Raw genomic sequence first — 24,328 nt, 5'->3', positions numbered from 1 at the left:
TCGTTCTGGAAGCTGGTGCGAGTGTCTATGAGACTCGATCAGGACATATATTGTAAGATAGTGAGGATAAAGATGGCGTAACTCTGACGAAGAGATACACCGACGGAAACCTACCACTTTATGCATCACGATTGCGAAGCTTTCTCGCTGAACCCGCTTCCATGCTTCTTTGTTGCGGCTGAGATGTGGTCTCCTCAAGATCTTCACGAGTTCGGGCGCATGGCCTGGGAATGGGGTCACGATGTTCGCCTCTTCCGTTCGTTCATCGTGGCTACCGTGGCCCTGGAATGAGCAGTCGCACAACCGTGAAGGATGCAGACATGTCATTGGTCTCGGACGAAAATCCCATCCACACTGTGAGTGGCATTTCGCGCAATCGATAGTTCCAAACGGGCGTTCATCGTACGTTGCGCAAACACCACCCGTCTTCCACGCTGATAGGGTGCGTTTGCTGCTCGGAAGGATGGCAAAGCTTCGGGAGACTGCGTTCCGTTCTTCACGGGTCAGTGACACGCGCGTGCAACGATACTAGTAGTACCAGGCGCGTCTTGTACGACCGTTCGTTTATGCGAGCAAACAACGCTGATCTCTGGCTTCGCTGTTGAAAAATCCTGGCGACAAAGCAGATTAGTAATGAAGGGATTCTTTCAAACGAACCGATAAATTCGCAGAGTAGCGTCTAGTGTGGACATTTGCATTATTTGGCTGAGCGCCCGGTAGTGTGATTCATTCGCTTCAACGCCATGGACCAAAGCAGACGCTCTGTTTCTTGAAGATGCCTCGATGTCATCTTCTTCAAACAGCGGTGGATACAGCCTCGCAAGAGCAACTAATATCTGGGCCTTCGGCGACGCACTGGGTAGTAATCTTCGTAATCGCTTTCATCGTCTTCGTCGTCCTCATCGTCATATTCTTCATATCGCCTGTTATGACCATGCATCCAGCGGGGTGTATGTCGACTTTGGTAGGGCGAACGCCTAAATTGTCCCAAGCCCCCTCCTCTTCGCCGCCTCGGATAATAGTATGTCGAAGACGTATCGTAATCGCTCTCGTCGTCATCCTCGTCGTCATCGTAAAAGCTTCTTATGAAGGGGCTGCGACGGGATTGAGGCCATGATGACTGGACGTTCTGGCGATGGCGGTTCGTAAACATTGGGTGTGATTGATGTGAATGGCCTAGTCCGAATGGCGAAGGCTGCCGATAGCCCATCGGTGAACCGCCTAGGAAGGGCGGCCGACCCGGGAACCCCATACTTCCGCCTCTGCCAATTCCCATGCCACCTCCCATACCTCCTCCCATTCCCAGCCCCATTCCCGCTCCCATGCCCGTTCCAAAGCCCATGCCACCCATGCGAGCTCCACCCATACCCATACCAAGAGGCGAAGGAATGCCGAACTGCGCATAGGGTCCCATCATAGGACTGGCTCTCTCGCGATTCGAAAAAGGCGATTGGAAACGTCCCATATTCATAGGGGACGATTGCTGGTCTTGGAACCTGTGTAAATATGCTTGTCTTTGGAAGTCTGCAAACCTCCTCCGTTGATCGCGTGGGTCTCGTCCAAAGGTGTCGCTGTCGCTGCTGTATGATTCATCGTAGGATTGGTTTGGACGGAAACCCCGAGCAGGGAAGCCCATTAATCCAGCCATCTAAACCCAGTCCCTGTCCTTCGATCACGGAAGGCAGCTTTGAGTGCTGGTTCGACGAAGCTTTTGTTAGCACTGATTCGAGCTACTCTGTGTGTACGGTTCTGTTTGGGAGTTTATGGTGTATATCAGTGGCCTTTTGGGAAGGCAGGTGATTAAGGCGCAATGATGTGAGGTGAGTTGTTTGACGACCTTTTGTGTTACATAGAAGGCGAAAGAAGTTCCGAAACCTGGCCGGGCTGCATAGCTAACTTTGTAGTAAAGCAAATGTGCCGCTAGCTGGGTCAACGTACCTGTGACGGCCGCGAGCTATCCGTAAACTAGTCATCTACGGATGGTTGGAGGCACATAACGCGATGCAGTCACTAGGAACCCAGGTGAGGCCAGCACAAAAGCTGTCGCTGGCAAGGCGATTCTCCGGCCGTAGCAGGCCTGTATGACACAAGGTCAGCAGTGGTTGGCGTTTTGGTGTCACTATGGTGTACGAGTAGAGTCCGAGCAAACACCTCGCTTATCGGGAAGAGAGCAAACCATATTCCTCTGGTGATGCGAGTCGACTGGACGAAGTTCAGCAACACGGTTGGAAACCAAATGGAAGCTGCAATGTAGAGATCCAAATATGACAGCTACAGACAGGAGGAACGGCAGAGAATCCCGTCCCAAGTCGAAGGCGAGAAGCCGACGGAATTGAGTGCGGCAATGATGATGCGAGACGGCCCTCAGCGAACAGAACAGCAAACAGCCGGGGAATGAGTCGTTATGGGTAGTTGTCAAGGTCGATGAAGCCGGCCTTGAAGAATGCCGCGGCGAGTGCCAGGCCGATGCGACGGAGCGAGATGACACATCGCACCTTCCCCTTCCTCACAAGGGCATGTCTTGGGTATGTGGATCGAGGCGTGCCTGCCGTGTTTGCAGCAGGTTGGTTTGGATATCTGGAGAATGAGGAAGGCACTGTAGGAGTTATCACACGTAGACATGGATGCGATATCCGAACAAGACGTCATTAGTCAATTAGATTCGGCAGGCGCGACGCGTGGACGCGTTGTGGCGGGAACGAAGAAGAAAAACCCAGTCCCCATAATACGACGAGGTCACGTGCGCCCATCTCGGCTCCAGCCAACCTCAAATGTTGGCCGATGGTGGAAGCTCTTCTTTTGTCGCCGCAATACGACTACATCTCCCACCCGAACTACGCCACGACGAACTGTGCCAATACTACCCGACTCCTCTAGCACCAAACCGCTGCAAGCCTGACATCATCTCGACTGCACCTGCCTCCTCCACTCGCCTGCCACAATCCCCACACTAAATCTTTTGGCCTCGACACCACGCTTTCGTCTCATAGCCGCTTCCGCACCCACTACGACACCACCACACAATGGCGCCTACTTCTTTTGCTTCGGCAGCTGCAGGAAACAGTGCGAATCCAGCCCGTCCCGACTCCGGCGCTGACTGGTAAGTCCGCCCTGCTGCACCCCATGTGAACACCACTCCGCGCTACATACAGCACATTTGTTACGTCAAATCGCTAGGCACGACACAGATTAATTTTTCCTTATTTATTACATCCCTCGTTACCAACATGGCCCCCTCACTAATCCCGGATACCAGGGCTCGACGCACCAACGGTGCCACGCAAACATTCCGCCGACCTTCACACGCGACAAGCCTCTCCGGCTCAACGAACCACTCATCCTCACGAGACCCTGCCGCGCCACAGAACTCGTCAACCAGCGCCGGCGTATACGTCCCGCCCCACGCACAGCCTGGCCGCAATGGCAGCTCGTTCGAGGGTCGCTATTCGCGGGATCAATTGACACAGCTGTTCCGGATACAGCAGGCGTCGAGCGACCTCAACGACGGACTGTCTAGTTTGTACATGGGTGGATGGGAGCCTCATGCTACGAATGGCGCTTCGAGTGCTTCCTGGGGCCGCAAAGACGACCACGGCCGGGAGAGGGAGGCGCCGAGCGGGGTCGACCAGTGCTGGGACAGAGATGGTAGTGTATTGCCACTCAGCCTGACCGACATGACCGACGATGAGAGAGAAGTAGGAACTCACCCCAACGCACCTTCCTGGCATGCACTAACGCGCGCTTCTTCGCTTAGATCTTCCATTCGTCTGTCAACTCGCCGCTCAAACCACCCACGCAGAACAAAGACGGTACTCCCAAGGAAGGCCTTTCGCTGCGCAAAACGTCTGTGTCGCAAGGCCCAGGCACTCCCTACGGAATATCCTCGCCCACGAGCGCGCGCCCAGGCACCCGCCGTCGCGATACCAGCGACGCGTATCCGTTCCCCTCGTCGCCCGCCACCTCACGATTCGCGCGCGAAGAAGGCAGCGCCGTCACACCGCCGCCCGCTCTGGTACGCCGTCGGACAGACTATAAGGAGCCTGTAGAAGGTCGCCCCGGTGAGGAGCGTGAAAAAGAAAAAGGCGGGGCCGACAGCGCTGGTGCATTTGGCTCTGCAAAGCGCACAACTACCGCGCCCTTCAGCCCAGGTGGTGGTACCTCGCCCTGGTCTGCGACTCCTGGTGGTGGCTTTGGCGCTTTTGGAAGCTTTGCAGCGCCGCAGTCAGAGAAAAAGCCCGGCTACGGGAGTTTGCGTGGTGAGAGTCGGTTTAAGGGATTGATGGGCAAGCCGAGCATCGAGGACTTCGGGAACGGGCCGAAAGAGAAAGCTTCCATGAGCAACTTGGGCAGGCTAAGCGAGGCAGAGTCCTCAAAGGCAGGCGGTTCGTGGATGGAATCTCGCACCAACCGGCCAATGAGTAACGACACAGATCCGTTCCCCGAAGACGACCACCCAACTGGCAGTGCTGCGTTGCGCGGCGAAGACGTTAGCCCGCCCCGGCCACAAGGCTTCGGCAATTTCGCAACGCCCCACCGCCCCGACCACCGCGACGATTCTGGATTATCCGCATTTGGGATGACGACTGCCGACACTGGTCTTCGCGACATGTACAACAGGAATAACTTCACGGATCAATCGCCTCACCGAGGCAACGAGCCAATGAGCCCGACGGACACAAATCCATACCAGAGCCCACACCACGCACGAGATCAGCACAATGACGACTCGGACGATTCCGGCGACCAGAATGCACACTTCCCTGGTATGAGTAGCTTCCATATCGACCAGTCTGTTCACTCGAGCATTCACAACGCGTTTGGTGGGCTTGGAGGTTTGGGCAAAGTGTCTGCACCATTTGAGGCCGCAGCTAGTGACCGCAGCCAAACCTCCAGTGTTGGTCCTGCTCGAGGATTCCCGACTCTGCCCGGGCTCGGTGGCCTGCCCGGTCTAGGAGGGTCTGCCGCCTGGCCTACTGGGCACCACACTATGGGCACTCCGACTCGCGAACGCGGTGGCTTAGGTGGCTTTGACAGCGCTTTCGGAAATGTTGGTGAGGCTCAGTCGCCCTCTCTGGCTGGTCTGGGAAGCAGCTCGCTTTTCGGTCATGCCACAGTAGGCCGCTCCAGTAGACTTGGCTCTCTGTTCCCGCCCTCGATGCAAGAACAGATGCGATCCAATGACCCGAACAGAGCGCACGCTGACGACAACTCCTCGCATGGTGACCGCCAACATAGCATGACAGGTACCTTTGGCAGAAATGCGTTTGGTGGACAGGCACCAGCGCGTGACACTGAAAGCCCGTTCCGCGCAAACCGCAATTTGTTTGAAGATTTCTCCAATGCCCACCATGACGACCATAGCTCGTCCGGACAGCCTCCGAATATGGCTACCACTTCACTCTCTATGGCCGCTCTTAACCCGACTAGGACTGCACAGCCATCGACCCCAGGCGTCGGAAGCCCAGCTTCTAGTCAACCACCTGTGCCTCAGCAGCGGATGATGGTTATGCCCGACAGGATGAGGTGGATCTATCGCGACCCTTCTGGCAACGTTCAAGGACCGTTCTCCGGCCTGGAGATGCACGACTGGTACAAAGCCGGCTTCTTCTCGCCTGAGCTGCTGGTGAAGAAGGCTGAAGAGCCCGATTACGAGCCCCTGGCCCAGCTTATTCGGCGAATCGGTAACTCCCGCGAGCCCTTCCTGGTCCCCCAGATCGGTATTCCGCATGGCCCTGCAACGTCTCAGCCAGGCAATTCTTGGGCAGGTGCTGGCCCTAGTACTGCTACCGCTCCAGGCGCCCAGCCTCCTTTCGCGAATAGTTTCCCAAGCTTTGGGACCACCCTTACTGCCGAACAACAGAATGCCCTCGAGCGAAGAAAGCAAGAGGAGCAGTATCTCATGGCTCGCCAGAAAGAGCACCTGGCTCAGCAGCAACAAGCGCTTGCCCGTCAGGTTCAGATGGGAGGAGTCTTGCCCAATCAACTTAACCACCACTCCAGTGCGCAGAGCCTACATAGCCAACCAAGCTTTGGTAGTATCACGTCTCCAGGTGGATATCAGCCATCGCCTACCCATGGCACCACGGTAGGAGCGTCTGTTCCAGGGCTTATGGACAACACTTTCAGATCTGGACCCGGTCCTGTCCCCGGCCTGGGTCCTATCGGCCCCGGTATGGACATGATGAACAACAGGAGAGAGCAAGACATGCCCGGCATGATGGACCGTCTCAACCTCGGACGCAACAACCAGCCTCCATTTGCCTTCGGACAGCAGCAAGATTCTGATGCGCACGCACAATACATGGCTTCTGTGCTTGGTGATCGTGCTCGACTCAAGCGTGAGCAAGCTGAGCATGACGCCGCGATTCGCCCCGGTGGCCCTGAAGATATGCAAAATGCCCGCACCTTTGCTGACCGTTTCGCGGAATTCAACGACTTGCGGGTCCAAACGGACATGGAACAATCATCTAAGGCAGCTCCTCCACCAGAAGGTGTTATTGGAAAGCCTTCAGGTTCGTCTGCTCAGCAATCGCAGGAACAATCCGAGCCTGCCTCTCCCGAGGAACACGAAGCACAAGACCATCAAGCCGAGCATCACAACGAGGGACATGCTGCTGGTCAAGAGACCCTGTCGCTTACTGAACAGGTTCAGAAAGCTGCTTCCGCGAAGCATTCCCCCCAACCGGCAGCTGCATGGAACAAGGTCGAGCCCGCCATCTTCCCGTTCCCGCCTCCGCCATCGCAGTCTCCACTTCCTGCCCCAGCTGCTCAGAGGAAGCCCATCGTTGCTGAGAACCTCAACACCGAGTCCCGTTCTGGTGCGGCAACTCCTGCTGCCGACACTCCCAGTGTATCCATTGCCCCGTGGGCGAAGGAACCTGTTGACGCATCTCGTGGACCTTCATTGAGGGAGATTCAGGAGATGGAAGCCAAGAAGGCTGCAGAGCGCGAGGCTGCAGCAGCGGCAGCTCGCCGAGAGGCCTTTGAGAAGGAGATGCAAGCCCAGAACCAGTCACCCGCAGTCCAACCTGGCCTGCCTTCAAGCTCGACCTGGGCGAGCGGTGCGTCACCTGTAACGCCTAGTGCGACCAATGCATCTGTTTGGACAAAGCCTGCTGCAACCAAGGTCGCCGCACAGCCAACAGCTAGTTCCAAGAAGACCCTACAGCAGATCCAGAAGGAAGAGGAAGCTCGAAAGCAACGAGCTACTGCACAGGCTGTTGCAGCTGCGAACGCCTTCGGTGCCGCCGCTCCAGCTCCATCGGGTGGCAAGCGATATGCTGATTTGGCAAGCAAGAGCACCCCTGTACTGGCTGCTGCTATGCCTGCTGGTAGCACTGCATGGACCACTGTTGGTGCAAGTGGTAAGGTGAAGACACCAGGAGGCACTACCACTCCTGTGCCTGCCGCCGTTCGCTCCGCTAGCTCAACCATTGTACCATCGCTTGCCAAGAAGCCCGCTGTCACGCGTAGTGCTACGATGGGAGGACAATCTGGAAAGCTTAACGCTGAAGAGGAGTTCCGAAAGTGGGCTGTCAACGAGCTCCGTCATGACCTTAACAAGGGCATCAATGGTACGTGATCGTTATAGTAATGCTTTGTACAACACACTAACTCTCAGCAGCCGAAGACTTTGTCTCCTCTCTCCTCAGTTTCCCAGCCGACGCCGAGCTGATCACTGAATCCGTGCACTCCGCCTCCAACACGCTCGACTCGCGCCACTTCGCTGAAGAGTTCCTCCGCCGCCGCAAGCTCGCCGACAAGGGCATCATCGACGAACGCAACACTGCTTCTCCTGCCGAGAACAAGGCCGCAGGTAGTGGCTGGTCGGAGGTCGCCAAGAAGGGCGGCGCCAGCACTATTCAGCAACAACAAGCGCAGCAACCTCTCGACTCGAGCAACTTCAAGGTTGTCGCCGCCAAGAAGAAGACTAAGCGGTAGAATAGTTTCGATCCTCTGAAGAAGCTCGGCAACTAGTGCGTCGGGTGATGTGGACTTGTGCTGCGTTATATGTTTGTTTGGACTGTACTGTATCACACGATGCTACCTATAGCTCGACGCATGATGGCGAAAACACTACTCAGTGACGGACGAAGAAGAGGATAGTTGACAGTGTCACTACACAAGGCTTTGTACCTTAGATAACATCCAAATCGGTCCATGTGACCAAGAATTACACTCAAGACTGTCTGAACGTGTAATGTGCCTGTTTTGTTCTCAAATAGCGGAGAGTTATCATGTAGTTCATGAGACTGCTAAATAATCAACAGCTATAACCACGCCATGCTCGTACAACAAATCTGATCATGCGGCTGGAAACACAACCCCCATGAGTCTCTCAACCACTACACCGCTATGATATAAAAAGTGGCGGGATTGTACATGGGCTTGCTGGATATCTCATCAGCTTACCTTTGAAACCCGTCGTGCCGGTTTCTTCACGATCCACCAACTCTCATGGACTTTGCCATCTGCTCTTCTTGCGAAAAATGCGTGAAGAGTCTTTCCATCTTTCATGCGCATGCCTATTGAAAGTATGCTGACTTGTAGTCGTGAAGTATGATCACCTCCAGCCGAATATATACATCACACTGCACGAAACAAGGTAGCATATCATGGGGTGTAAATGTGCCTTTCGTTCATCTATCATGTATCCTCACATCTCCAACATGCCCCTGTTCTTCAACAAGGAGAGTGGAGAAAAAAGAGAGAGTGAATAGGAGGAAATCAGCTCGATACATTGAGCCAGCACACCTCAACCCCCTGTGTTTTATACCAAAAGACCCAAATGTTCTACCCATACACCATGTCGTTAGCCCACCAGTATGTCCGTCTCACGACGGCCGGCTGGCAGGCAGTGCCGGCGGGGGGTATCATCGTCCCATCGTATATCCCTTCCTCCTTCTCATCTCACAGCGGTGGTGAGCGCACAACGAACGAACGAACGAACGAACAAAAAACGCAACAAATCCACAAAAGCAGCAAATTGGTATATATTCTTTTTGCGCCGTAATTTGGGGAATCATTCAGCAAAAGCAAAGCAAAAGGGAGAAAACGCCCGTAAACAAGCAAAATGACAAACGCAAACGCAAACAGCAACAACAACAACCAGCCAGGCTAGGCTTTTGACGTGGGATATTTCGCCGTAGAGTAGGAGGGGGTATAATTCTTTTGTCGTCGCACACGTACAAGAGACAATGAACGCGTAGCGGGGTATTCGTCGTTAAAGGCCGGTTACAGTAGTGGTATCAAATAAATGGTTCGAGATTGGTGTATCACTTAACGAGGAGGCCCAATAGGGGCCGGGTATCCAGATGCAGAATGAGAAGTACTGGGGCGCCCGCTGTCCACGGAGCCCCGCGGGTCGTACCTAGGGGTCACGTCCCCAGGCGCCGCCGAAGAGGAACCAAAAGGAAACTTGGACTCGAAACGAGGTGCTGGCATGGGCCAGCCGTTGTTGTGGTGCTCGTCGTCCGCAAGGTTGATGCCGCTGTCGTTCCACGGGTTGCGGTAGCTACCGGTGGATTCCAGACTGGCGAGGGATGCCTTGGAAGCATTGCTCGAAGCGTGCTTGAAAAGGGATCCAGGTGAGTTGGTGTTTTTGCGTCCGTTGAAAATGGACGTGAAGGACGACATGCTGCCTGGCTTGCGCAGGCGGTCGAGCATACCACGAGGCTCATCATCACCAAAGTGAGAGCGTGTAGGTGAGTCGGTACTGTCGACAGCTGGTTCTGCGCGCTGAAGCAGCTTGGACTCGAAGAATGGCAGAGAGTCTTCGAAAGAGTCCGACTTGGGACGTGGAAGAGCTCCACGAACAGTATTAGTGTCAAGGCCATGCATGACTAGGTGGTTAAGTAAGAAATCGATGGCATCCTTGAGTCCGCCAGCATTGTTTCTGGTGAAGACAATGTGGAATGCTTCAATCGTCTCTTCTTTGCCGTCGACAGTTTCGGTCTGCGCTTGCTGAAGCTGGGCATCGACCTCGTGCTGAGTCTTGAGCTTGTCAAGTATTTCAGCCTTGAACTCGGCTGAGCGGATGTGCTCGCTGAGTTCCGTGGTAGATGGGAAGGCGAGATCATGGGATTCTGGAACCATACCCAAGAACTCGTCAACTGCAAAAGGTACCTGATACTCAGGTCCGGACACTGTAACAATGTCGCTGGCTTCCTCAGTGCTAGGGAATGTAATCTTGCAGTTGAACTTCTTCTCCAACTCATCGATCTTGTCTAGACGAGCAATAAGCTCCCGATGGTACAGACGGTTGATGTTGATGGTCTCAGAGACAAATTCGGCGTCGGCCTTCTCAACCATGTCCATGATCTCTTGCTTGACCAAGTCGAGGTTCTGAGCATTACGCGCAGGGGTGCGACAGATGACGTTGTCGACCTTGATGTCATCTTCCTCCTTACCAAAGCCGCCACGGTCCATGGCGTTGGAGAACTTGACGAAGACAGAGTACTTCTTCATGATGCGCTGAATGTGCTGACCACCAATGCCGATAATGCGCTTGTGGTACTGATCGGGGACATGGAAGGAAATGGAAGCAGGCATCTCCTGTTCGACAAGGTCTAGACCATTCTTTGTAGCCTCGTACTGGGCACCACGGACTACGATGTAGAAGTTGTACTCGTTGAAGCCATCGAAGACGATCTGCACACTGCTGTGGCTCATGATCTTGTTGATCTTGCCGTTCTTCTTACCACTGACGAACTCTTTGTGCTCATTGGCCAGCTCAATTTTGACGCTCATGTTGTACTGCGACTTCTTCACGAATGGGATGTTGCTGATGACCATTAGTGCAGCTCTGACAGCATCGTCGGATCCATAGATGTGGAAGTTGAGCTTTTCGAAGCTGACTTCGGCGCCAGAGTTGATGCAGATATCAGAGAGCATGGCGCGAACGTCGGCGGGTGTGGGTGGGCGCTGTGTGGGGTCGGGGTGGGTAATGAACCACGAGGCACTGTAGAATTGGCCGGCCTAAGGCTTGTTAGTATAGATCCAAGATGAAGAACACGTCGAACTTACAAGCTGCATCAGTTCGCGCACAGTTCGCTCGACATGCAAGACGTCAGTGCCCTGAACACGCACAACACCACGCTGAACGCCAAGAGGGGGCAATAGGATGTACGAGCCGTTGTTCTCGATGATCTTGCGCACCTTGTCCAGACGCTCGAGCAAGATGGCATCGAGCTTGGTATCAGTGACCATGACAGGCTTCACAAAGACCTTGGTGGACATGACTAGATCGTGCAGACGCTGCTTGGCACGCAGTATATTCTCCGAGTTCTCACCCGTAATGTATACTAGGTCATCAGGCCTTCGCTGAGCACCGGGCGGCGTGTATCCGAACAGGCGAGGGAAGGGCGGGGGGAAGTAGATGGCGGTGCCCGTGGCAGACTCGATCATCTTGATGTTCTTGCGCCCGCGCCCGCATATCAGGGTGTGCATGGTGAGCTCGAGCTTCATGGTATCGACGGTTCGCTTGAGCTGTGACGGCATCGAATTAGCATGGTGCGCTAGCGGGCATCTGTGGGGCTCTGAGAACTCACGATCTGGTCGATCATAATCAGCACACGCGTCTTCGCGTGCTCCATGGTCTCGAGGTCGCCGTAGATGGCACAGCGCAGGCGCGGGTCCATGCCCGTGTCGATGTTGCCGTGGAAGCTGGCCGTCTCGATGTCGGGCTGCTTGGGCATGAGCAGGAAGATGTCGGCCTTGGTGGCCTTGGAGATGAGGTCGAGCTGGTTGAGCACGGCGCCTCTGATGTTCTGTGTCGGCGGGTCGATGATAAGTTGCGAGTCAATATCGACAAAAGACGATCGCTGTGCCAAGACGTCAGCATGTGGCCTACAGGCGGAGAGCGCAGCATCAGCAGCCTACCAGAGAGATGGGCGTCGAGTTGAGGATGCGGCAGCGCATCGAGTTGACAATCTCGAGCTCGCCCGACAGGCACACGTTGGTGACGAGCGCCCGCAGCGGGCCCCGCTGCAGGCCGGGCAGCGGCTTGGACTCGGCCGACGTCACGTTGGCTGAGACGCGTCCGTCGGTCTGCTCGCTCACTTCTCTGCACAGGTTCCGCAGGTTGTCGACGTTCTGGGCATGGACAGGCAGCTTGTGCGTGGGCGTCTGGTCTGCCGTGCCTTCCGGATGGGTCCAGCGCGCCTTTGCCCCCGGGCTCGCCCACATGATGTCGTCCGGGTCGGGCCCGGCGAGGTTGGAGGAGAAGGGCACGTTGAAGGAGACGTTGACCTGGGAGCCGGGCGCGATGACGGGCGGGGCGGACGTGGCCGTCGAGGGACGCTTGATCGGGGCGGAGACGGGCATTTCGTGGTTGGACCGCGAGAAGGAGAAGGCCGTCGACGGGGCCATTTTCTCCCAGCCGTGGCGGGCCTGTGCCGGGAAGTTTGATAGTTTGTGCATGGTGGGTGAGGAGACGCCCTAGGTGTTGGCGGGCGGGAGGTGGTGGGAGGAGAGAAGGTGGACGAGGAACCTGGGAAGACCGGAGAGGGAAGCAGCTGTCGAGCGAGGCGGTGCGCGCCGCTGATTGGCCGGGGGGCGCTGGAGTGGGTCATACAAAAAGAAGCCATTCACCCCGTCGCACTCACCACACGCCCGCGAGATTGGTCCCTCGAATCTGCACCCGCGCTGCTTTTTGCTTCTGGTCGTGTGTCGTGCGCTGTCGCCTCAGGCAATGCGTGCTGCGCTGTATGCTGCGAGTGTGCTGCGTCGTGTGGTGGTCGCAAGCGCCCACGGGCCTATCGCTAAACGAGCATAGCTGACGCTCCGACAAGGCTGGCTATTACGAGTACACCATCATGCCATGTCCGAGTAAGAATAGAAATCTAGAATACAGCTCCCCGTCGTCGCTCATCGCCCTCCACGCAACCCTCCCCACACGCATCAAACAGGCTCGGTTGCGGGAGAAACAGTCCGTGTGACGAAATCGCCCAAACACTACCTCGAGAGCTTGCCTCTGCACATCTCTTGGTATCAGAGCCCAGAGCGTGGTTACGTCTCCCCTGCAGTGCGATGACGGCTGCCCGCTCGCCAGGCTCAATCAGGCAAATCGCACCCTCTAGTCGGCACCACAGCCGAGAAGCGTCCTGCGCGGATGCGGCACTGAGACACTGCTGCGTCGAGTCACTGAACTGCATATTTTTTGTCGCGTCTGATACTATCGAGTTGCATGAAGTGAATACACTGCGTCAACAGTGCTAAGTCAATGCTACAGACTATTACAACTCTCTACAAGACTAACACTCTCTTCGTCTCAAACACTAACCAAACTATCCTACAGCTACACTTCCACCATGCTAATAGCGCATGTACGTGCGACGCGGCTCGCCCACAAACGGCTCCGAAGCCACCTCCATGGGTCCTTCTTCAACATATCGCCTGCTCTGAGGTGCGCCAACATAGCGACGCTCATCAAAAGGCTCCTGCATCACACTGACCTCACGGAATCGAGGCTGTGAGGCGCGAACAGCCGACGGCTGGATGCTCTCGTGTCGGACGTAGCCTTCCGGCACTTCTCGACGAATAACTTCTGGCCGCATACTGTACGATCGCGCTGAAGCATACTCTCGTGGCGGACCCATTTCCTCGTACTGTGGCGCAGCGCGGTATTCCACCTCTACAGGACGGCGAGAGGGTTCTCTCTGCCTGTACGGGCTCTCAATCATTTCAGGCTCCGAGGCCTCAACATAACGTCGAGGAGGCGGGGGCATTCTCTGAACAGCTTCTTCTTCGTACATTTCTGGTCGTGCCGGTGCACGCATCGTGGGCTCCCGCGTCACAGCCCGCTCATAGTATGGCTCAACTTCCACTCGCCTGCTAGGTGGTGCCATCGACTCTCGCGCATCCATTGGTGCCGCATAGTACTTTTGTCCATACTGATCCACCACAATTCTGCGTGGCGGCGGAGCCATGAGCGGCTGAGAGGGCATGTATTCATGTATAGGTGATCGCGAACGTTCGCGTACGTATCTGGGTGCGGCTGATGGGCGGGCTGAGGCTTCGCGGAAAACGGGCGCCTCGGCGCGTTCGACAAAGGCATGCGATGCTGCGCGAATCTGTCGAGGCTCTGGCGCTGCGTACATCTCGTTGACACCACCTGGCGAGTAGGGGCGTCGAGCATATTGCAGACTTGCGACCCGCCTGAGGTCCTGTTCATCGCGCAACGATTTCCGCTGCGGCGTGCGTATGACGGTCGGGGACAGAGGCTCGTCGTACTCGCGGTAAGATCGTGCCATAGGTTCTGGGTCGCGGTAGTAGACGGGCTGTGTTCTGGGGCTGCCTTGCGCAGAAACAAGCTCTACCTCATCGGGATGAGGCTGTAGCGCACGACGCTTACTAGGTTGTGAGTCGGGATAAGCCGTGAAAGGAGGTGGTGACTGCGGCTCTTCCTTGATGTACGGTTCTGGCGAGTTGACAACGCGTTTGTTGGCCTGCTGCTGACGCTTCTTCTCGTCGCGCTCGCGTTTCTCTTCTCGTCTCCGCTTGCGAGGGTTGTGAACTGGTGCTGCGGGACCGGTCGGACTTTGACGGCGTGATCTGCGAAACGTTAGCATGATTACAGGAAGGAAAAGAGAAGGAAGACTGGAAACTGGAATAGAGACATGCGAGGACAGCTATGACTGATCTCAAGGCAGCAGAGATGGTGACCCATAATGCAGCGACGCTCGCTACCAAACTCAGGGTCATGCCACAACCTGGATGGACGAACCTGTCGCGAAGCAGGTCGCTGACTCAATGTGCGAGAAGAGAATGGAAGTGAGAAGAAGAGAAGTCTTGTAGTATCATACCCGTTCGTACCGCCATGGCGGTTGCGCTGTCGACCCCTCAAGGGTTCGCTTGGACCAATCTCGGCTGGAGGTGGAGAGTAGTCTTCCTCCTCCTCGCCTTCCTCGTGCAGCTGTGCAGGCTCAGGCTCATAGATTTCTATGTCATCGGCCGGCTCATAAGCCTCTTCATCGAGGTCGATCACAGTGGGCTCGGCTGGGCGAGCGTGGACATTCACTTGCTGAGCTGTGGGCTGCGCCTGTGATGTCAGTGGAGCTGCATCAGCATGCGTGTGGTCAGCGCGATCAACATCCTCTGAGGACCAACTGTTCGCCTTGCTAGAGTAGTACGAGTTTTCGTCAAATGACTCAACGTCGTCGCTGTTGTTAGTCGCAGACGGTAAGCCAGATACAGGCGGGACCAGTTGGTGGGCCTTGATCAAACACTGCTCGACGTCGATGAGAGCTTCTCGCTCGTCTGCATCGTTGCCACGGCCCTTTTTATCGAACTGGTCCTTCAGTGCGCGTTCTATCTGCTGCCGCTTGAGCTGCTGTTCCGCCTTGACCAGGTGTTCGGATTTTGTGAGCAAGATGGGATCGATGCTCGAAGAGGACGACTTGGCCGAGTAGGGTCGTTGTGTAGGGGGTATAGGAGACGTGGGAGGGCGTGCTGAAGATGCTGGACGCGGAGGAAATAGTTGCGATGAAGATCCGTTGGGTGTGCCGTTGGTGGTGGGTCTGCTAGAGGCAGTCTGCGGAAGACGCGGTGCAACCTGTTCAATTACTTTGGGTGGAAGATGAATACGCGGGTGTTGGCTAGCAAGCACTTGGTCGCGTATCTGCAAAATCTTCTGGAGGAACTCGGCCTCGCGAAGCACCTCTGCAGACACTGCGCTGGCACCGTTCAGATGCGACGGCACTGCGGCTGTCGACATGGAAGCGATTGGCGCTGCCATCACAACAGACGCGAACTGACTTTAGTACTGAACACCAACAAGCGAGCGCAAGACTGGCGATTATACAAATACAGGCGAAACCCGCAGCTGTGCGGGGTGAGAAGATGATGAAGGGGAATGAGTGTATGGAGAGCAACACGCCAGCGAGTGGGCAATGAATGTCGGAGCCACGGCGCGTTTTGGTTTTCAGCAGGTGCACGCGCCAGCGCCAGCACTAGGCCCGAAGGGGATGGTGACTACTCCATGTACCCATCACGCCTTCTACAACTGTGAATGCAGCAATCGCATCTAGTTGAGAGAAACAGTGAAGATTGGCTTTCTTTTGGTCTGTGATCCTGCGACAAGGTATGACGCCAACACTATATCCCGTGCGTCATAACTCGAAACTTACACTAAGCAGACAACCTTTGGAATCTTCCAGCGCCACTTTCCCCGGACACGCATGTCCCACCCTTTCGATATCTGAAATCAATCATCATCTCGAGTGCTTGTCTGGTATCAAAAGAACCAAAATCATGTCGTTCAACACAGCAGCACCCCCAGAGACCATGGAGTATCGGTCGCAATCTCAGCATGACTCAACAGCAAACAGCAACGCCCAGGTCGACGAGAAAGAGAAGCCAGTCTTCTTTTTCGACATCGACAACTGCCTCTATCCCAAGAGCCTTGACATTCACCGGATGATGGCTGAGCTGATCGATCAATTCTTCCAGAATCACCTCAGCTTGTCCCAAGAAGACGCCAATGAACTCCACTACCGCTATTACCGCGAATATGGTCTCGCGATTGAAGGGCTCGTCCGACACCACAAAGTTAATGCACTAGAGTACAACAGCAAAGTAGATGACGCGTTACCACTGGAAGATGTCATCAAGCCCAACCCCGAACTGCGCAAGCTGATCGAGGACATCGACACAAGCAAGTGCCGCTTATGGCTCTTCACCAATGCATACATCACCCATGGCAAGCGCGTCGTCAAGCTTCTGCAGATTGATGATCTGTTCGAGGGTATCACTTTCTGCGACTATGGCTCGGACAAGTTCTACTGCAAACCGCACGTGGAGATGTACGACAAGGCAATGGCGGAGGCTGGCATCAAGTCGAACGACAAGTGCTACTTCGTCGGTGAGTGCTCATAATATCTCAAATCATTGTAATCTACTAATATATTGATACAGATGACTCTTACATCAACTGCAAGGCAGCAGAGGAACGGGGATGGAAGACGGCGCATCTGCTTGACGAGAAAGATCCCGCACCTGCTCAGCCAGCAAGCAAGTACCAGATCAGGAGCCTACAGGAGCTACGAAAGGTTTTCCCGGAGGTGTTCAAGAGTTCGTGAGAAGATGCATGACTGTGCATTGTCGCAAGATGATAGACCGGGGTCCACACGGCAACATCATGCGCACTGGCGGATCCTGATGACCATCACGATTACGACTAGATGATAGACTAGATTCAAAGGCATATAGAAGGACAGAAGGATAGATCAGCTGGTTGGTATGAACGAACAAGCGTTTGCAGCTACCACGGCTCGGTATCTTATCGTTCGCCGAGGACCAGTGCACGTCTCCAGTGCTCTTGCGTACCATAGCACCACATCTAGGCAGCAACAACCCTCCAACTCTTTCTCTATAAAAAGAACCCCCAAGTCCTCTACAGAAATAATCAATGAAGACACCAAAGCAATACCAGACCATGTCATCAACCACCCCAACGTCTTCCACCCCACCCGCCCCGCAATCCTCCGCATTACCCCCAACCCACCCCTTCAACACAACCACCACCAACGCAACCACGCTCGCCGACCCAACCACCCAACTCCCACTCGTCACCGACGCCGTAACCCCAACGCGCAAACCTCTCCTCCGCCTCGAGCTCCGCGACCTCTCCTCAAATGGCACCCGCGCCTTCCTACGCCTCACACACGCGTCGCACGCGCTCGAGCACGCCGTCGCGACAGTCCTCACACACCTCTACAGCGGGCTCCCCAAAACATGCATACCAGGCACGCGATCCGTAACCCTTGTCCTCCGCGAAATGGACGGAGTCGCATACACAACAGGCCTCGATCTCGACGACGACCACAAGGAAATCCACCTAAACACGTCTTACATCTCGCACGTACCTGAGTCGCGGCAGAAGGAAGAGATACTGGGTGTACTTGTGCACGAAATGGTACATTGCTGGCAGCATAGTGGGTTTGGGAGTGCGCCGACGGGGTTAACAGAAGGAGTCGCGGATTGGGTGAGGTTGAAGGCGGGGTTTGCGCCGCCGCATTGGAAGAGGCATGGGGATTGTGAGTGGGATGCTGGGTATGAGCGGACGGGCTATTTTCTGGAGTGGTTGGAGAAGGAGCATGGGGAGGATGTTGTTAGGAGGTTGAATGAGGGGATGAGGGAGAGGAAGTATGATGGGGAGGCGTTGTGGAAGGGGTGTTGTGGGAAGGGGGTTGAGGAGTTGTGGGAGGAGTACAAGAAGAGTTTGGAGGGGTGTGAGTAGCATTGGGGAGTTGTAAGAGTTGGTGGGAATGTGGATTGGCGTGGAGTATTACACATGGAGGTTCGGAGGATAGAAAGACGCAGGCTATATCACGGACGACTTTACATACCACCAGTACATCATTGTACAGCATTCACCGAACAGTCTCGACTCCCCATCTACCTCCGCCTTCTAGCAGGAGCAGCGTTTCTAGCAGGAGCAGCCTTCCTAGTAGGAGCAGCATTCCTTGCACCTGTAGACCCCGACACTGCCGCTGGTTTCGCAGCACTCTTCGCAGCGTCTCTCCTCTTCTTCTTCTCCCATTCTTTATGCTGGTTATCAAGTTTTAACCTGAACGCGGCGTCATTCACCAACTCTGCCTTTGCAACCGGCTCTTTCTTTTGCCGCTCAGCTTTAGTCCTCTCTTGTTCTGCTTTTCGAAGCGCTGCCTCGAAGTCGTCGTCTTCCTTCTTCTTGCGCTTCTCTTCCTTTTCTTTCTTATCTTTCTGTTCCTTTGCGGCTCGACCTTTCTCTTGGTCTGCCATATGTTGAGCTCTAGAAAACTCATCATCCTCTTTTTTCTTGCGTTTCTTTTCTTCTTCCTTTTGTTTGTGCTGTTTCTTTAAAGCTTCGATCTTCTCGTCCTCTTCAGCTTTAAGCTTCTTCTTCTCTTCCTTCTGGAGTGCTGCTAGTCTATCCTTCTCTGCCTTTTCAGCTTTGTCTTTCACTTTCTTCTGGGCTTGAAGCTCTTCTTTTTCTGCTTTAAGCTTCGCCTGCTCTCCTTTCAGACGCTCAGCTTCGACGCGGGCATCCTCCTTCTTCTTGCGTTTCTCTTCCTCTTCCTTCGCCTTCCGCTGTTTCTTGTCAGCTTGATCTTGCTCTTTCTTTTCGTATTTAACTAGACTTTGCTCTTGTTTCGGCTGATCATGGCCTTTCTTGCCAAATAAGACCAGACTTTGCTCTTGTTTCGGCTGATCATGCTCTCTCTTTCCAAACTTGACCAAACTCCGCTCTTGTTTCGGCTGCTCAATCATCAATCGGGCTTCTATTCTCTTCTGACGTTTCTCTTCCTTTTCTTGGTCTCTTCGTGCGGCGGCTCCTTGTTTGGCGGTGGCCAGTTTTGTGGGCGTCTGTTCTTTTGCAGGTTTATTAGAGGCTGTGCGCAGTTCCTTCGCTGCAGCTTGCGTGATGAGCTTCTGTTCCTTCGCTTCGGCTTGCATTATCAGCTTCTGTCCCTTTGCGGCTTCTTTGGCTGCTGTCTTCAGCCTCTGTTGCTCCGCCTTCTCGGCCGCTTTGGTATCCGTGGTCTCATGCTTCGCACTCGATCTGAATAAGCTGAATTTTCGATGTTCAGAGCTCTGTGTATGGCTTTCAAGCGACTGGAATTCCCTCGCGCTGGATTTGTGATCCAAATTCTGCTCCTTATCATGTGGCTTGTTATCGATTGCGAGTTGCTTAGCTTCGAGCCTCTTGTCCTTGGCCGCTTCCTTGGCTGCGAGCTTCAGTCTTTGCTTCTCTGCTTCGGCGGCTCTCTTGGCATCAGAGGACTCAGGCCTTATGAGAGACTTCAGTTTCAACTTCTCCTCCTTGTCTTGGGCCTTCTTCTCAGATGCGACTCGTTTAGCTTCGAGCTTCTTCCGGGCCTCTTCCGCTTTTTGAGCATCTTTCTCAGCTTTCGCAGCACTTGGCTCCCCAGACTTATCGGCATGCTTGTTGGTAAACGGAACAACTTCCTTACCAACCTTCTCACCCCCCTTCTTTTCGCTCTTCTCATCAGCTTTCTCAGCCTTGTGCACTGGTTTCAGTTTCGAGGCTACTTCCTTCGCTTCGGCTTTCTTCTTTGCATCTGCCTCCTTCTTATTGGCGGCTTTGGATTCTGCGTCTGTACTGTCTGACTTCGCTCCACCGTTCTTACTCTCCTTAATCTCAGCGTCCTCATGTTCAGCATCCCTGGGTTCAGAACCCTTGTTTCCAGAATCCTTGTGTTCAGAATCCTTATGTTCAGCGTCCTTATGTTCAGCGTCCTTATGTTCAGCGTCCTTATGTTCAGCGTCCTTCTCTTTCTTAGCCTTTCTTAGGGCTCTCTTCTCCTTGATGATATGTTTATTAGAGGGCCCTTTCTCGGTCTTGGCGTTCGTAACATGTTCGTTGTTGATCGTTCGGTTGGTAATCGTCTGATTGGTGATTGTCTGGTTGTTGACCGTCTTGTTGGTAATCGTGTGGTTGGCAATCTTCTGATTAGTCTTTGCGCTGTCTTCTGCGCTCTCCTTCCCCTTGGCTGGACCATCTGCGCTCTTCTGATCTTTAGTCGTATTGTCATGTTTGGTACCTGAGGCAGCAGCTTCTTTCTGTGCGTCAGCTTCTTTCTTCGCGGCTTTCTTGTCTTGCTTCGCTTCCTTCTTCGCCTTCCGCGCTTCCTTTATCTCAGCCTCCGTACGCGCAGGTTGTTTAGCAGCATCTTTTTGTGTGTCGTATGTGCCTTCCTTAACCGGTTCACCCGCGCTCTCTGGTTGAGGATTGACGTCACTCCCCGCAACCTTATCTAACCTCTTTGCCTCTTTCCTGTCCTTTCTTCTTTGCAAGACCAACTCTCGATCCACCACAGGTTTATGCTTGGCACCGTTCGCATTCGCGCCGTTTCCGTTGTTGATGCCTTTGCTTTGAGCGTTGGGGCTATGAGGGTTCTGCGCAGCCTCGAAATTTGCCTCCTGCGCTTCTCGCCCCGCCTGTGCGTGTTGCCTTGGTCCTGGTACGCCGTGCATACCCAGGTGTAGTTCATCACCACGTCTATGACTGGCGGGATCCATGTGATTCTCACCTTGGTGACCACGATCTCTAGGATCGCCGCGCTGCATATATGGGTGTCTTTCTTGATGCAGTCCGTTACCATGTCCTTCTTCGGCGCGATCCAGATGATTTCCGCCCGGATGACCATGACCTCTAGAATCGCCCTGTCGTGTATCTGCGTATCTTCCCTGATGATGGCCATGGTTACTGTCCCAATGGCGATCGTCTTGTCGACCCTGTTGTCCTTGTCTCGGATGATCTTGATGATTTCCGCCCGGATGGTCATGACCTCTAGAATCGCCCTGTCGTGTATCTGCGTATCTTCCCTGATGATGGCCATGGTTACTGTCCCAATGGCGACCGTCTTGCTGACCCTGTTGTCCAGGTTGTCTTGGGTGATCTTGATGATTTCCGCTTGCGTGATTAGGACCTCTAGGGCCGCCATGCTGCGCATCTGGGTGTCTACCTTGTTGGTGGCCATGATTGTCGTCCGGATGACTGCCATGTTGTTGATCATGATGTTCTTGGGCTTCACCATGCCCTCCAGCTGCCTTGTTTCCATCGGCTTGCGGTCTCGCCATAGAATTACCAGCCTCCGTCCGTCGCTCGTCCTCCTCTTCCTGCATACGCTGCCTCTCCTCTTGTTGATGAGTCTTCTTCTCCTGATCAGCAGCCTTCTTGTGCGCTCGTTCTTCGTCTTCGCTTTCCTTTCTCAATCTTTTCTCCTCAGCTTCAGTGGCTCGTCGAGCCTTCTTATCCTCTAGCTCGGCCTGTCGTCTCTGGACCTCAATTTCCCGCTCGGAGCGCTTTGCTTCTTGCTCCATGGCATGCTCTGCCATATTGTGGGTAGCTTGAGCAGCCTTTTCTTCCATCGTGCTTTGCTTTTCAGCCAAATGCATCTGCCTCTGGGCTTCTCGCTCCGCCTTTCTGGCCTCTTGTGTCATGGAGCGTTCCTCAATACGTTGAGATGCTTCCTCTGCTCTGAGCTCAGCTTGCTCTTGTGCTCGTTGAGTCTTTTCGGCCGCATCGAGTTCTCTTTGAGTCTTGCGAGCTTCTCTATCAATTTCCTGTTGCTGTTGTCGCTGCACGGCATCCTCGGCTTTACGATCCCGCATTTCCTCTGCCCGTGTCCTTTTCATCTCTATATCATTCGCCCGCTTAGCCTTCTGGGCTTCACGGTCCACCTCGCGCTGTTCTTTCCGCCGTTCATCCTCCTCGGCCTTTCGTTCGCGTTTGGCCTCCTGATCTTCCACTCGACGAGTCTCACGTTCCTCTCGATCAGCCTCTTTCTGTTCATCCTTTCGCTCTTTCTCTTCAGCCTTCTTTTCGTCCTTTCGCTCCTTCTCTTGGGCTTTCTTCTCATCCTTTGCTGCCTTCTCCTCCGCCTTCTTCGCATCTTTCTCTTGCTTTGCAAACTGGCGAGCTTCATCTGCTGCCTGCTTCCGAGCAGCTTTATCTGCAACTTCTTGGGCTTTCTGTTGTTCTCGCAACTGTTGCTGTTGGTACTGTGCCTGTTGTTGTGCCTGATACTCTTCATCGTCTTGGGCCCTTTGTTGTTCTTGCCACTGTTGCTGCTGTTGGAAGGCGCGCTGCTGTGCCTCGGCCTTTGCAGCTTCCTGATCAGCCCAATCCGCATCTTCCCTGGCAGCGAGTTCATCATCCGCATGCTTCTGCTGCGCTCGGCGCATCTGAAGCGCTTGTTGACGTTGTTCATACTCAAACTTCCGCTGAGCAGTCTCGTTGGCCGCAGCTTCTGCAGCTTCTTGCTGTGCTGCGAGCTCATCTTCTTCCTCTTCCTCTTCCTGCGCTTGCTGCTGCGCTAGCTGTCTCTGTTGCATGGCGGCTTGCATGTTCTCTTGACGTTTCCTGTCGATTTCTTGTCTTTGGGCTTGGATCTGTTGTCGCTGCGCTTGATAATGCGCAGCTTCGGCCGCAGCTTCGGCGGCTTCCTGTTCTTGCGCCATTCGCTCGTCTGAAGCCTTCTTTGCCAGTGCAGCTCTGATTTGCTCTTGACGTTGTCGCTCAATTACCTGATCCTGAGAAGGCATCTGCATTTGACGTCCTGCTGACTCGTATGACTGTCTTTGGACAATCGGTTCCCGCGCTAGATCGTTATAGTCGTCGGTGCCTTCTGCCTCCCCTTCTGCTTCTTCCATGTATTCTTCATATTCGTCTTCCGCTTCCTCCTCTTGTATCGAACGCTGGTAGGGCTGCTGCCATAATGGCAGGCTTGTTCGGGATGTTTGCGCAGGTTGCGGGGGAAACGGAGCAACGTCTTGAAAGCGCTGGTGTTGAATAGGGATATCCTGGCGCTGATCTGCTTGTCGCATTTCAGAAGGCGTATATGGATGCACTGGAACTTTTGGACTAGAAGTTTGGCGTTGCTGCGGAGGCATTGCCTGGGGATCGTGGCCATTCGGTCCTGGCCTCAGTGCTTCTGGAACCACGGAAGCTTGTTGAGGGTAGCCAACAGGCGGTACTTGGACATTGCTAGCTGACTTATGATGTGGCAACCCGCCGTCTTCATGTTCGCTGTCGCTCTCAGATGTCTCATCGTCTGAAGCTCGTTCATAGTCACTGCCGTCAACGTCGCTGTCTTCCAAGTGCTCATCTTCGTCGTCCCCTGTACCTTCAATCTTGCTATCAAACTCCTCTTCCACGTCACTATCGTCTTCTACTTTGTCTCTAGTATCTTCATCGCTGACTTCACTGTGATAAGACTCATCGTCGGTATCGTAGTCATCAGTGGGAAGTCCTTGATTGCGTGGATCAATAGCGATATGAACAGCGATGGCTGGTTGTGCGACCGCCATGATATATGATGTCGTTGGTATGTAACTCGATTGGTTGAACTGGGAAGTGTGTAAAATCAGGCCTGCCTGTATGATGTGGAAAGTTGGTGTCTAGTTGGGGTAAATATAGTCAAGAAGATGGCCTAGGAACACTGGCCACGTCTAGGATCTTATACCTGGCTCAGAACATATTCCTAAGCAAGACTGTGAAGCTTTCGTTGAACATGCAGTATTGATGTCGAACTCGGGCGTGTGAATCAACCCAGATCATGACGACATCAGCACGTCGAAGCCTGCGTTTGTCATACCCTCGTGTGTAGTCTTGAAGTCTGAGAACGGCGACTGACGAGTTATTCTCTATTCGATTCAAGGGCACTTCAACATCCACATCCCTATTGAATTTCTCTCCAGGTAACAAGCATAATGGCTACATGACCAGGCATTTATGTACGAAGCATTGCACATGCTTGTTGTGATACAGCAGTCCTTCAACGACAAAGTAGTGAATTTTAGCCTATCAGTGAAGCGTGTA

At 54.2% G+C, this 24,328-nt stretch overlaps 6 protein-coding genes across 6 annotated transcripts; 3 read left to right on the top strand and 3 right to left on the bottom strand.

Moving 5' to 3' along the window:
- Nucleotides 1-3,227: 3,227 nt before the first annotated feature.
- Nucleotides 3,228-7,941, top strand: J4E88_003037 (uncharacterized protein; the record flags this gene model as incomplete). The annotated part of the gene is made up of 3 exons (XM_049396692.1): nucleotides 3,228-3,695; nucleotides 3,755-7,574; nucleotides 7,625-7,941. 3 exons carry the CDS (start codon nucleotides 3,228-3,230, stop codon nucleotides 7,939-7,941), a joined length of 4,605 nt encoding a protein of 1,534 aa, XP_049258040.1.
- A 1,338-nt stretch (nucleotides 7,942-9,279) lies between these two features.
- Nucleotides 9,280-12,420, bottom strand: J4E88_003036 (uncharacterized protein; the record flags this gene model as incomplete). The annotated part of the gene is made up of 4 exons (XM_049396691.1): nucleotides 9,280-10,977; nucleotides 11,026-11,487; nucleotides 11,550-11,822; nucleotides 11,881-12,420. The coding sequence occupies 4 exons, from the start codon at nucleotides 12,418-12,420 to the stop codon at nucleotides 9,280-9,282; spliced, it is 2,973 nt and encodes a 990-aa protein (XP_049258039.1).
- An 893-nt stretch (nucleotides 12,421-13,313) lies between these two features.
- On the bottom strand, nucleotides 13,314-15,715 carry J4E88_003035 (uncharacterized protein; the record flags this gene model as incomplete). The annotated part of the gene is made up of 2 exons (XM_049396690.1): nucleotides 13,314-14,553; nucleotides 14,805-15,715. The coding sequence occupies 2 exons, from the start codon at nucleotides 15,713-15,715 to the stop codon at nucleotides 13,314-13,316; spliced, it is 2,151 nt and encodes a 716-aa protein (XP_049258038.1).
- A 536-nt stretch (nucleotides 15,716-16,251) lies between these two features.
- On the top strand, nucleotides 16,252-17,078 carry J4E88_003034 (uncharacterized protein; the record flags this gene model as incomplete). Its single annotated transcript, XM_049396689.1, has 2 exons — nucleotides 16,252-16,861; nucleotides 16,915-17,078. The coding sequence occupies 2 exons, from the start codon at nucleotides 16,252-16,254 to the stop codon at nucleotides 17,076-17,078; spliced, it is 774 nt and encodes a 257-aa protein (XP_049258037.1).
- Nucleotides 17,079-17,434: 356 nt separating this feature from the next.
- Nucleotides 17,435-18,238, top strand: J4E88_003033 (uncharacterized protein; the record flags this gene model as incomplete). Its single annotated transcript, XM_049396688.1, has 1 exon — nucleotides 17,435-18,238. One exon carries the CDS (start codon nucleotides 17,435-17,437, stop codon nucleotides 18,236-18,238), a length of 804 nt encoding a protein of 267 aa, XP_049258036.1.
- A 158-nt stretch (nucleotides 18,239-18,396) lies between these two features.
- Nucleotides 18,397-23,817, bottom strand: J4E88_003032 (uncharacterized protein; the record flags this gene model as incomplete). Its single annotated transcript, XM_049396687.1, is given in 3 exon segments — nucleotides 18,397-20,943; nucleotides 21,036-21,577; nucleotides 21,594-23,817. The coding sequence occupies 3 exon segments, from the start codon at nucleotides 23,815-23,817 to the stop codon at nucleotides 18,397-18,399; spliced, it is 5,313 nt and encodes a 1,770-aa protein (XP_049258035.1).
- Nucleotides 23,818-24,328: the final 511 nt, after the last annotated feature.

Source organism: Alternaria novae-zelandiae (genome assembly GCF_023758075.1).
Source record: "Alternaria novae-zelandiae strain BMP 2774 chromosome Unknown scaffold_4, whole genome shotgun sequence".
NCBI classification, from domain to species: domain Eukaryota; kingdom Fungi; phylum Ascomycota; class Dothideomycetes; order Pleosporales; family Pleosporaceae; genus Alternaria; species Alternaria novae-zelandiae.
This window is presented reverse-complemented; position numbering and strand designations above follow the sequence as displayed.